At 35.1% G+C, this 12,863-nt stretch overlaps 1 protein-coding gene across 1 annotated transcript in view; it reads left to right on the forward strand.

Moving 5' to 3' along the window:
• The first annotated feature begins 223 nt into the window (after positions 1-223).
• Positions 224-12,863, forward strand: part of zfpm2b (zinc finger protein, FOG family member 2b) — a 57,051-nt gene continuing 44,411 nt past the window's right edge. Inside the window, exon 1 of the mRNA XM_067412081.1 lies at positions 224-461. Within this exon, the coding sequence (XP_067268182.1) occupies positions 422-461 (40 nt within the window). The 5' untranslated portion in view covers positions 224-421. The remainder of the gene's footprint in view (positions 462-12,863) is intronic.

Below are 12,863 nucleotides of genomic sequence, written 5' to 3' on the forward strand. Positions count from 1 at the left end.
AAACTCACAATAACCCAGAAAGTTACATTTACACCGTATTTAATTAAACCTCATACAAAACCATCCAGAGAGCAAAGAAAAAAAGAAAGAAAAAAGAAAAACGAGGATCTATTAAAATACTACAGCGCAGTGAATGTAACTTGGCTGTAGTGTGTGGAGTGTGTGAGTGCTGCTGCAGCTCTACGGCGCACCGCTGCGCTCAAACCTCCTGCAACAAAAGCACAACACGCGCTCATCTGCGCTGTCAGTGTGCGCTCGGATCACAACACAACTTAACCCTCTACACGACGACACCAGCTAACCCTGACTGGAATCAGACAGACACTGAAACACATCCGAGTCTTACAGACAGCGCGTTTATCTGTGTTTGGATGAATCGCGGTATCATTTTTTAATCTCGAGACCAGCGCGCGGAGCAGGAATGTCCCGGAGGAAACAGAGCAACCCAAAGCAATTCAAACGTGAGTTTGCCAACGCGGATATTCCTCATGCTTTTTTTTTCCTCAAAAGATGACAGTTGTTTATAGTAGTTTTAGTTCAGCTAAAGTTGATACACAAACGTTTCTTTAAACACATTTTAAATGCATCGATTTGTGATCGGAGCTATTGTGGATCAGAAATCAAAGGCTTGTTTTGTTTCATTGTATGAAATAACTGATATTCTTCTTTTATATTATATTGTAATAGAAATTATTATTTTTTTTTAATTTTGAGATCTTTGGAAAGTTAGGAACTCTTGATTTGTCTGAATGGCTGCATGCAATGTGCATTATTATTACCTTTAATACAGTTAAAATATACACTTGAAAATTACACTTATAATCTTGTCAGGAAGAAAAAAAGATTATTTTCTATTGTTTGAGAAATTAATGTAATGAAAAAAAAAAGTCTTTGGAGTGAAAATAGCGCAATCTGGAAGTTTTTAAAATTGCAACAACTCTTTTTGAACAAGGCAAACATTGCAAAATATACATCTTGGAACTACATTGGTTGACGCTTGGTGGCAATTCAATTTTTATTGAAGCAAACTTGAAATAACAAGGACAGGTCTCCAAAATATGTTATTTATTTTCAGTCTTGGCATACGGCACTGGAGTTTTTATAGTGCTGAGACTGTTTGCTTAACAGTCCAGGCATATCAGCCTTCATCATGTCTGTTTTCTGCTTTTCAAGGTCTGCATTATACAGAAGGCAGTTGTTGTGATATCTCAATCTGCAGACGTGTCCCACATATTTCTGAAGTGATTTGAAACACTAGCACAGAGCAGAGAGTTCTTGAAATGACTGTAGGCTAGAGAGCGCAGCAGCACCTGTAAGGAGCACAGCTTTACCAGCCACCTGCTCATAGCAAAGGACAAAGAGGTTGTTATGGGTAGAGATGCTCCTCTCTTTTTTTTGTTACATTTTGTTCCCAATTGAACGCACTTTGCCCCGTTATCTGAACCCTGGCGATTCACCCTGGATTTTCATATTTTGCCTATTCCATTCTCTGGTGTGCCCTCTGTGAAGCAGATAAAGCGAGAGCACTGAAAGAGCTCCATTAATTTGCCCTGATGACTGTGACGATAAGGGCAGATAATGGGTTAGATAAGCTGGGGAAGATATACCATCAGAGACCCCATTATTACCATTAGAATTCCAGGCCAGCAGTCTGTTCCAGCCTGATAATCCCTCCCCCATCCTCCACTTCGCATGATAAGACAAGGAATAGTCAGTCCGCACTCTCTTTATTAGCCCGCCTGGATATTCAGATAATATGGTGATAAATTATGTATTTTCTTTTCTCCCACTATTTTAGCCCTATTGAAGGATCTGTCTTTCTCCTTATGGAGAGATAAAAAGGGCATTTTGGGTCATCTTTTTTCTTTTCCCATGCAGCCCTCCCCCTCTGCTGGTGTTTAAGGTTTTATTGTAATAAGAGTTTGATGGTAAAGTGAGATTGGATGGCCAAGGTGTCTTGGTGGGAGAGTAGCCGTCAGTGCTATCAGATCAGCATCTCCAGCACAGGCTGGTACCAGCTGTTCATCTCAACCTCTATCACCTCCACGGCCAAACGCAGTGTAAATTTGTCCAAATTGTTGGTCAGCACATGCCGGGTGCGCCAAATAAATGACAGCGGATTAAAAAGCCTGAATGCGACGAGTCTTGGTTTGGTTTTCGTATACTAGCATATATATATATATATATATATATATTTTTTTTTTTTTTAAACTTGAGGGCATTCTTATTATCTATCAATGCTTATAACAGTAAATAACTGATTCTGCATGTTATCTTTGTATTTTGACAGCTAAACTGTAGATTTACAAATTGACAAAGTGCCTTGTCTCTAATGCAAGAGAAAAACGATTCACTCTTCATCTCTTTCATCTCCCATATTTAAATATTTTTAACTGAAATCCATATAATCAGGTCAGGCCATCATTAATACAAAATAAACTCCTTCAGAAAATGTGGCGGCTCCAAAAGTAAATGATTATGGTCATAATAAGACATACCTGTGGTTGCTTTGTTATGATACCAGTTTGAACATGAGGTGAACCGACTTCATACATCCAATAAAATCACCTTGATAGTAAAAAAGTAATTTCAGAAATGACTCAGATAAGTTAACTGAGAGTTAATAATTGATATTTTGAAATTTAATTCAGTGATATTGACATGGTGCTGGAATCGTAGCTGGAAATTACGTCACACCCGAGTTGATCGCGTTCCAGTAAACGGGTCAAAAAGCTAACATGGATGCATCCAGGCAGACCTTTGTTGTGCTTGCTCTTTTTGAATACAAACACATATTTTGCGCAGATAATGCCGAGTATCATGTACTCAAAAAGAGGTTGGACATTGTGTGCATCACTGAGTTTATTTAGACAAAGAGAAACAGAAGTGCTAATAAACAATAAAGTACTACTGTTTCAGTACGGTTGATGCACTGAGCAGCCATATTGGATTCTGAAGATTCTGGGGTTGTTGTGCTTCCCCTCGAGTTTCCAAGTCACAAATAGGACTTGAGGGGGCGTTCAAGTTAAAAGTTCCTACTGGGCACTAGGACTTTTCCACTTCCGAGGACAAATGGAACCATAAGTGTAACTTAAGTGTCCAAATGGCGCCACTGTACTGAATGTGTAACTCTTTCAATATGGTGTAACCACTAATGAAGTTTTATCACATAAGCTAGTCTCTCAGCTCTTGCAGCAGTGAACTGTCAAAGTATTCCTCTTTCTCTCATTGTTCATAACACTTCAATTATTTATTTGGTGGCTGTCATTGGTAGTTGTCGGCGCTAACTTTGTGCTGTCAAAATATGATAATTTATTTCATTATTATACCCTATCAAGGATGTCAGATTTGTTGCCTCTCCTTTATTCTTTTTTTAATCCGTTTTGATTAACTTCATCTGCCAACTGTCAGCGTGAGGCATCCCTCATTCGTGAGCTATCTCTCACAGATCAGTGCAATATGAAGAGAGGGCTTATTGCGTGCCAACTTTCTCCCCAGCATCTGTTCAGCACTAATGAGCTATGAAGTGCTGTGGCTCACTAGGCTGCAAAAGGAGGAGGGGAGATGGAGAGGACAGGACAGGAACGCCACGCGCCTGTCCCACCCTTCTCTAGGAACGCTGCGAGACATCCGAACAGTTTAGGAATGTAGCCACTGTTTGTCTTTGTTAGTTGCACAGAACAGTTCCACAACTCAGTAGTAATACCTGGATTCTAGTCTAAAGCAACAAGCCACAAGAGGCTTTGCAAAGGGAGCAAAGGAAAGGGTTAAAATCACTGTAATGCTTGGCCTTGAGTAACTTTTTTTTTTTTTTAAATGGTGCAAATGCAATATGATAAAACACCAATAAATTATGTTACTTTTATTAAAACCATACAATATAAATGACTACCAAAATAGTAATAAAAAAGCATAGAATTTGTAATTATATACAGTCAAACCAAAATTTATTCAGACACCTTGAACATTTCATTCATTAATACAGTTTATTCACTATAGTTTAAAAAAAATGATAACAAAATATGACAAGATCTCAGAGTTAAACTGTGTCAGAAAAAAATAATCTTAATTATGTCAGATAACATGATCAGGTCAAAGTGTCTGAATAATTTTTGGTCCCAAATGTTTTACTGGTAGTCCACTGTATGAAGAATTTTCACAGTTTACTTTTTGCTATCCTCACTTACATAAATGAACTATAGTGTCCTGTACCCACTACTTAAAATATATGATATAAAAAATTTAGACATTTTTTATATTTTTGATATAAAAATATTTATTTCTGTATGTTTTATGTACTGAATGGTTCAATAATATATATTATGGATGCCACAATTCTCAATATAATATTGAACCATTCAGTACAGTACATTCCACGGTTCAGTACCCATTTGTGAAGTGCCCTTTTTTTTGGGTTTTGAGTTTAAATTTCTGTATGTTTTATTTCTCTCCGAAAGGACTCTATGCACAGTCACTTTCGCGTTTTTCCTCAAAACCATATTAACATATGTCAAAAGGACAATTTTACCTTTTACGCCAATTTGATCAGCACTTAAACTTAAGAGTTTAACTTTATAAGCCATACACCTCAAGGAAACATAAATTATTTGTTCACCTCTGGAGTCTTGGGGTCCGAATTGTTCGTTCTTTTGTCACGTGACAGACTTTAGTTAATAGGTAGGTTTATTTATTTATTTATTTATTTATGTATGTATTTATTTTTACGTGATGCATTTCTGGTCTCATATTTTTTTTTTTACAATTTATAAAGTTGTGAGCTGCCAGTGTTAATTTTTAAATATATTTATCTAATATTATACAATACACTAAAAGTGGATTTTTTGCTTTAAAGTAAAATAAAGAAAGAGTATTGCAATAAAAAGTATTTTTTCTCCTTAACCTCTTACTGTTCTTTTCGCCTAAAGCATAGAATAACCAAAAAAACTCTGATGTGCCAAGCCATCAGAACTGAACCGAACAGAAAACCGTGGTTAAAAAAAATGAGGTATGTATTGGAGCGTGGGCTAACTGTATTGTTGCATCCCTAATATTTACATGCTAACATTCAAATGTTCGGGATTGGTAAGATTTTTAGAATATTTTAAAAGTCACTTTTATGCTCACATAAGCTGCATTTATTTGATCAAAAATACAGTTAAAACAGTAATATTGTGGAAAATTATATATATATATATATATATATATATATATATATATATATATATATATATATATATATATATATATATAATATAACTTTTTTATGTCAGGAAACATCTCTTATTATTATCAATGATGAAAAAAGTTGTGCAGCTGTGCACTTTTTTTCAGGATTCTTTGATAAATAGAACATTTTTATTTGAAAATATATGAAATAGACACATGAACAAAAAAGGTAGCTGGCCGCACACTGAGTCCAACAAAGAATGAAAAAGTCAAGAAAAACATAATTTATTTTATGAATTGCATCATGCCATTGTGCCAAAATATTTGAAATGGAAATATTTTAATTATTCAGTAGATATTGGCTCCAGTTATTGAAACTTCTGTATCAGTCAACCAATACAAAATACAACCAAAAAAAAAAAAGACAAAAAGACCAATGTACAAAAGGCTGTCCTTAAACGGCATCTGTAGGCAGCCTCTGGGACAGTAGCTCTAAAAGAGGCCGACAGAATCAATGCCAAAAACAAGATAAGCAAGATGTTTATTTGACGAGCCTTAATCATTGATGCCCCTGCTGCGCTAGATGTCCTATCAGTGAGGTCCAGCGGCTCTAAGGGAACACGCCACTTTTATTCTCCTCACCTTCATTGAGCCTTTAGAATTCAATGATGTTAAATCAATAACTGTTGTCAGATGCACAAACTGGTGGTTGGTTTTGAATGGGAACAAAAAGACGGCTCAATTAGGGTGTTTGTACTGAAGATTTGTTAAAGAGCTTGTCCTTCGAGTTACACCAATGTCCCTTTAAGTCATGTCATTTTACTTGGCAGCCATCTTGGTAACTGCTGTCTACTTAGATGGGGAAAGACAGAAATAGCCAAAAGTGTTGATCAAGATTACATTTGAACAATATCTAATCAGCAATAAAACATAAAAAACACAATTTCACTTTTTTAGCTTTAGCATATTTAGCTATTAGTTTTTGTCCTAAAAGTCTTCTCCTCCTAATACTATTTTATATTAAGCAAATTCTCTCCTGGACAGTTGTGGAAATGAAATATATCTTCTCCGAATGCTAAGAGTTCTGTTTACTGTATGTTACTTAGTCTGTTACCTGTAGGGAAGTGCTGAGATTTTGACTGGGTCAGGTGGTTTAAATATTGCTTAAGTTATGGAGAGAGAAATATATAGGCTACAGTAAATATAAGTGCAGCAGAGCTCAGAGCTTTTTGCTTTTTGGATTAGTTTTTTAATGATTAGTGTCTATCCAAACAAAGATGTTAAACATGGGAAATGGTCAAATAATCTGGTATTTGGCAAAAAAAAAAAAGTCTCATAAAATGCTTAATAAATGAGTTATTTGAAAAGCCAAATATGTTTGCTTGTACAGTGGCTTCTGGTGCCACAATATAGAGTGTTTGTTGGGATTAGAGAGCTCTGCGGTCTAATTTTAACTTCAGCACCTCCACAGCAAATGTGATGGCATGCTTTTAAATGCGGAGTGGAAAATCGCTAATGGCACAAATCCGGGGCACTAATAGGTGATAGCTGAAGTTTGTGCAAGCATCTTTTGCGAACTGCGCTTAAAAGTTCATAATTCAAAGTGCTTTTGGGGTTCAGTCTGCAAAGCTGTTGATATCAAATGACAGCCTTTAAGTTCTTTAATTACCTTAGTGATTGCACAGTGTGCTTCCAGGATGCTTGAATTCTGTTAAAGCTTAATTATTAGTTGTGCTTTCTGTTTATATCAAGGATTTGATATGTCAGTTGTTTGGAGTGTTTTATTTGCCATGAAGAATTAACAGAATTAGGATCATGACAGATAAATCACAAAGGAGATCTCCTCAATAACTCAGTTGTTTCTCCCAGACAATAAATGAAAAAATAACAAATGGAGACTTATGTGTAAGGCTGCCTTTTCTAAGATTTTTCTCCTGGGAAAACAACCCAGACTCTCACGTGGATCTCCTGCAGACTTTCACAAGAGATTTTGAAGTCTCTCCATTTAAAAGACAGAGATCTCAGATTATTTTCCAAGACAAATGATCTGAGTTGATACATAAATGAAACATCATGTCCTCAATCTCTGTCTTATAAAATACTTTAATGGAAATTTACCTTTCAGTAGAGTAAATGCCTGTATAATGGAGACTTTAGCTCTAATTAATGTAATTGATTATCTTATGGTGGATTGATTTCTTGTTGGGTTTCAGTGATTGTGAGCAGATAATTCAGATCTTTGAAGTCAGAATCGTTTTTTTTTTTCAGACAAGGGTGCTGTAGGTCATTGTGTTTCCTCTCCAATCACAGTTAACACAGTTTCTCCATCCAGATGTCAGCTCTAATATGAGCCATTGTTCCTACAATTCTCCCTTAAATACTAGTTCAAGGATAAGAGAGTGTATTATAGGATGTGATCTGAACCTTATTTGTGTTTCTAGGCTGTGTACTAATCGTTCATATAATCTCATTTAAAGATCCAGCAACACAAAGGAAGGACTGAGCATGTGTATATTGGGGTATTATGGGAACATGGTGATGGGGCTTCTGTATGCTAAAAGAAAAAAAAAAGTTCTCATTGTAACTTTAATTAGTCATTTTTTTTATTCTTCCCAACAATCACACACTGAAAAAAAATGAAAAGAAAAGGAAAAATTTTTCTTTTGCAAGTCTTTGCATATTACTTTTTTTAGTAAATTTCACATATATGGAATCAGGTGAAATCTACTTAACTAAATCATGTAATATTAAAGCCCTGGGTATATTTCGTTTTTTACGCCTATACGTTAGTGTATGCGCATAGTTGAATCCACAGCATTGGAAAGTATACTTCATTTGACTCGTATGTGTACACAGGCGTTCGACGTATGCGCAGTTCTCTCGCCACGAGTTACAACCCATGTAAACATCTTTGTGTTCTTTAATGCTAGAGTTGTACAAATGAGGGTACTTTCTAACCTCTTCGCACAATCTCTCGTCTATGTAGGTGTCCATTGTCGCTGTAGCTTGCATGTGTTCCAGTCTGTTCTGTTTATTCAGTTTTTATTCAACTATCTTGTGAATCGACGGCCCCTGGGCATTGATACCACCTTGTGGATAAACTAATTACTGCAAAAAAATTAAATGCGCACATGCGATTTACGCGTACAAAGTACTTCTGATGACGAATTTCGTTTCACGTGCACTGTGCACAGACCCTCGCTTACACAAATATACTTTAGGCTTAACAAAGAGAATAAGTAAATTTTACCTGGTCTATCAGAGTTTGTTGAGTAATTTCTACTTACTCATTTGAAGTTTACTTTGCACCAGTGTCATAAAGTTGAGTTGGTTTTACTTAATTTTGAAACTTTAGTACATAGCAAACAATATAAGATTTTCAAATAGTTTTTCTCCAAGATGCCTTGCACTATTTATTAATGGCACTCTCTGTGGACTGTGCAATAACTTTTGCACCTTTAACTGCACTTTCTTTGTCTTATCTGCATCATTCAGGTTTATACATGGACTGTGATTATGTTATTGTGGTTTATGTGAGGGTAGTATTGTAGCACCTCTGTGTAGTCTCTGAAATTTCATTGCATCCCGATGCAATGACAATAAAAGCTTGATAGTGAAATTCTTCAAGCTTGGTCGAAGTTTACTATTTTTACTACAGTAAGTACATGTAACATATTTTGATGACACTGCAAATAAAGTGTTACATAATATGATATTCTTAGCTTTAGGTTCTTGGGTAAAAATGAAAAACACATTAACTACACTACCATACCCTTGTGAATAAGAAGTACATTTTGGTATACTTTTAAAAAAAGAGTACTTATTATGGAAAAATATATGTTAAAAGAATATATTTATGCGTGAACTGAATGTACACTTATTTGTATTTTTTTAAACAATTAAATGAAAGTGTTTTATTGTATAAAATTATATAAAATGCAACTTTAAAAGTTTAAAAAGCTTTTTGACACTTAATTAGGACATTGAAACATGTAATTTAAAAATATTTCTAATTACAATTAATCAAAATAAGTGTACTTCTTTAAAAGATGACATAAGTTTATTAAAACAATGATTTAAAATGTATTTTAAAGTAAAACTTAATTTGACATTATTACAAAGTGTTCTTAAGTGTGTTAAGAAACATAGTCATGAATGTGGACTCTCTTTAAGTACACTTAAGTGGTATTTTATTTCATTAATATCTTATCATCTACAAGTTCAGTTTTTTAAAAAATATATATTCTTTTAGATTTAAAGTACAACACAAGTGCACTTCTTTTGCACAATGGTACAACGTGAACACACGGCCAGATACGCAATAGTGCACCATAGTGAAAATACTGTACTCCAATCCATCTCAGCCTGATTTTATTTGATTGCATCCAATTAAATGTGACATCTACTCCCGGAGGTTCAAGTTGATCTTTAAAGGACATTCTTGGTTCACAACTTTTCCGAATCCACTCTTTCTTTGTCTCTTTCTTCTTCTTTTCTTTCCATTCTCTACATCTCTCTGGCCCATCTACTCCTGGGAAGAACCCAGCAGAATGACTGAGATGTTATGCCACTGAAGTGATCAGGCATGCAGTACAGTGCCAGGCTGCCACAGATGTTTGTTTGATGTTGTGCCGATGTTTAGGAATCCAAATCTGACATTCACACAGAGAAATGCATGGAAAATTTGATTCTATTTGGAAATGTAATCAAGGATGTATATGATGCATCTTAATTTTTGTGGTATGTTAAAAATTGCAGATATTAAATTAGGCAGGTCAGTTTTTGGAAGATGGACATGTTTGCAATACAAAGCACCGTATAAGTGGTGTGTTCGGAATGCAATACTGGCGTACTACTGTGCTGTATACTGAGCTTTACGAATCTTTTGTTTCGAATCAGTGGTTCGGAGTATGTATCAAACTGCCAAAGTCACATGAACCATTGGAATTTCGAAACGTTTTTGAAACATTTATGATGTAACGAAGCCTCCTTTACTGAAATAACGTGACTTTGGCAGTTGGATAATCACTCCGAACCACTGATTCAAAACAAAAGATTTGTAAAGCTTTGAAGCTTCATGAAGCAGTGTTTTGAAATCGCCCATTATTAGATATTGTTGAATAAAGTCGTTATTTTGTGTTTTTGGCACTCAAAAAGTATTCTCGTTGCTTCATAACATTAAGGTTGAACAACTGCAGTCACATGAACTGTTTTAAATATGTCTTTAGTAGCTTTCTGGGCATTGAAAGTGCTAATTATCTTGCTATCAATGGAGGCCTCATTGAACCATCAGATTTTATCAAAATTATCTTAATTTGTTTTCCGAAGATGAACGAAGATCTTACAGGTGTGGAACAACATGAGGGTGAGTAATTAATGACATAATTTTCATTTTTGGGTGAACTAACCCTTTAATTTTTGGCACTCCAATAAAACAAAAGTCAAAAAACAAATGTTAAAAGTCGATATTGCTGTCATTAATTTTGACAAATCTAGTTGGTTATATTCTTTGCACACAGACAATTTGCATCGTGTGCACTGTATGCGTTCTGTATACAACTTCTTTCAAAAATAATAGATAGAATGCCTTTCAACTCATCAATCTTTGGTCAGATGTAAAAAACTATACTGTAGAATACCAGGATAGAAGGAACAGGCCGGAATGGCAAGGAAAAGAAGGCTGATTTCCATGCGGCTCGGTGCTGTCAGATTGAATTAGCTCAGGTGTAATTAGAGCGCTGGAGAGCGTCCTGCTTTGGCTGCGGTGTGCGACGGGGCAGCATGGCTCTACACTGAAGCCAGCTGATACCGAGCCGGGCCGCTATCACCATGCAAACACACGCCTCCAACATCGCAGGCGAGCAGCAAATCCAAGCATGAAATTAGCAGTCACTCAGATCATGCCCGCATACTTGCATATTTCACTTAGTGTGTTTTCAGATTTGTGTGTATGTGTGTGTTTGGGAGGAAGTGTTTTAGTGGCTAGCTGGGTTTTAAGTGCAATGTTTTCTGGTGGATTGTTAGGAGTTTGCAAACAGCGTGGGTGCTTATAGTGACCTTTTTGTTAAATTTAAAGTCAACGTAAAAAATGGAACTTATTTACTAAACTTCATATTTCTTTATAGTCTTAATTTTTGCACAATTTGTCAGTGCATTCCAAAAAATTATCTCCATTTAAACTTTAATAAAAATGTCATAACTTACTATTCATCAAATTGCCCTTTCTTTCTTAAAAAAATAAGCAATTTAGAAAAAGAATCTATAGATTTGTATAGAAATCAAATCTGAAAATCTGTAAAAAGCGTTTCATAGAGGGAAAAATCACAAATTAAATATCTCTAGTTTCTGATAATATCTATATCTTGATCTACAGTCAAACAGAAAATTATTCAGACATTTTTGATATTTTTTTTACTACTGGGTGCAGGACAAGTGAGGGTAGCAAAATAAAGTAAACTGTGACATATTATACCCAACAATTCTTCTTACAGTGGACTATCAGTAAAATTGATAAAAATTTGGAACCAACATTTTTTCAGACACTTTGACCTGACCTGATTGTTTTTTTCTGACACAGTTTAACTCTGAGATCTTGTCATATTTTATCACCATTTTTTTTAAACTATAATGAATAAACTGTATTAATGAATGAAATGTTCAAGGTGTCTGAATAAATTTTGGTTTGACTGTATATAGATGTTATGAGCTTCACAGTTTTATTTACAATTACGGTAACTTACTTACTGTGATGTCACAAACTATCCATGAAGATGCAATGCTTGTTAAAGTTAAGTACTGTATGATAATATTACAGTAATTTTCTGGTCATTTTGCAGTTATTTACCTCAAAAACCTTATAACCTCATATACTATAACGATGTATTTAATATCTATAGTGTCTCCTAAAGCTCTGTTAAAAATTGCCAATAAATTATTTTAAGATTAAATCGACTGCTATGTACATATATTTATACTCCAAACTAATTTTCAAAGGAATCTTTTTATACTAAAGTTTATGCCTAAGTGAGAGCTACACTGAGTCTCCTGAGCTGTGGAGGAGTAACCTCTCAGCAGTAACATTGTTCTCTGGGGAAGTCTGAACATTTATGGTCAAATATGGTAAAACTGTGACCTTGTTCAGCACATCTCCTCTCATTATGTCCGTCTCGATTCCTTTCATGCACACAGTCATTGCTTCCCTCCTACAAAAGGGCCATTCATAAAGCTAATGAAAAGAAAGAGTTTACTAACCCAGATCACAACATCACAGCTCTCTCTCTCTCACACACACACACACACACACGGACACACACTTTACTAATAATATATACACAAAACGAAACATAACCCAAAATGTAACCCTAAGTGGAAACATGTTCTGGAATAAAAAACAACACATACTTTATTCATGCCTTGTTTTTCTAACTGAGGACATCTCTAAGGGGAGCTTTTGTCAGGTTTAGTTCACTTCCCAAGACAAATTTGCACACAGACTCTCTCAATGAATGTATATTCACCCTTACAGTTTTCATCCCTGTAAACATGGAAGCGTTGAAGCCAGAATATTTTTTAATATCAAAGGTGAAATACACGCCTGTTTAATTTTGTTCAGGTGGGTGCTACTCCTCCATGCCCCTTGATTGAAGAAAAAAAAAAAAAATTAATATGCAAATATCAAAGTACATGTACAGCTGGAA

Source organism: Chanodichthys erythropterus, chromosome 15, assembly GCF_024489055.1.
Source record: "Chanodichthys erythropterus isolate Z2021 chromosome 15, ASM2448905v1, whole genome shotgun sequence".
Classification (NCBI taxonomy): domain Eukaryota; kingdom Metazoa; phylum Chordata; class Actinopteri; order Cypriniformes; family Xenocyprididae; genus Chanodichthys; species Chanodichthys erythropterus.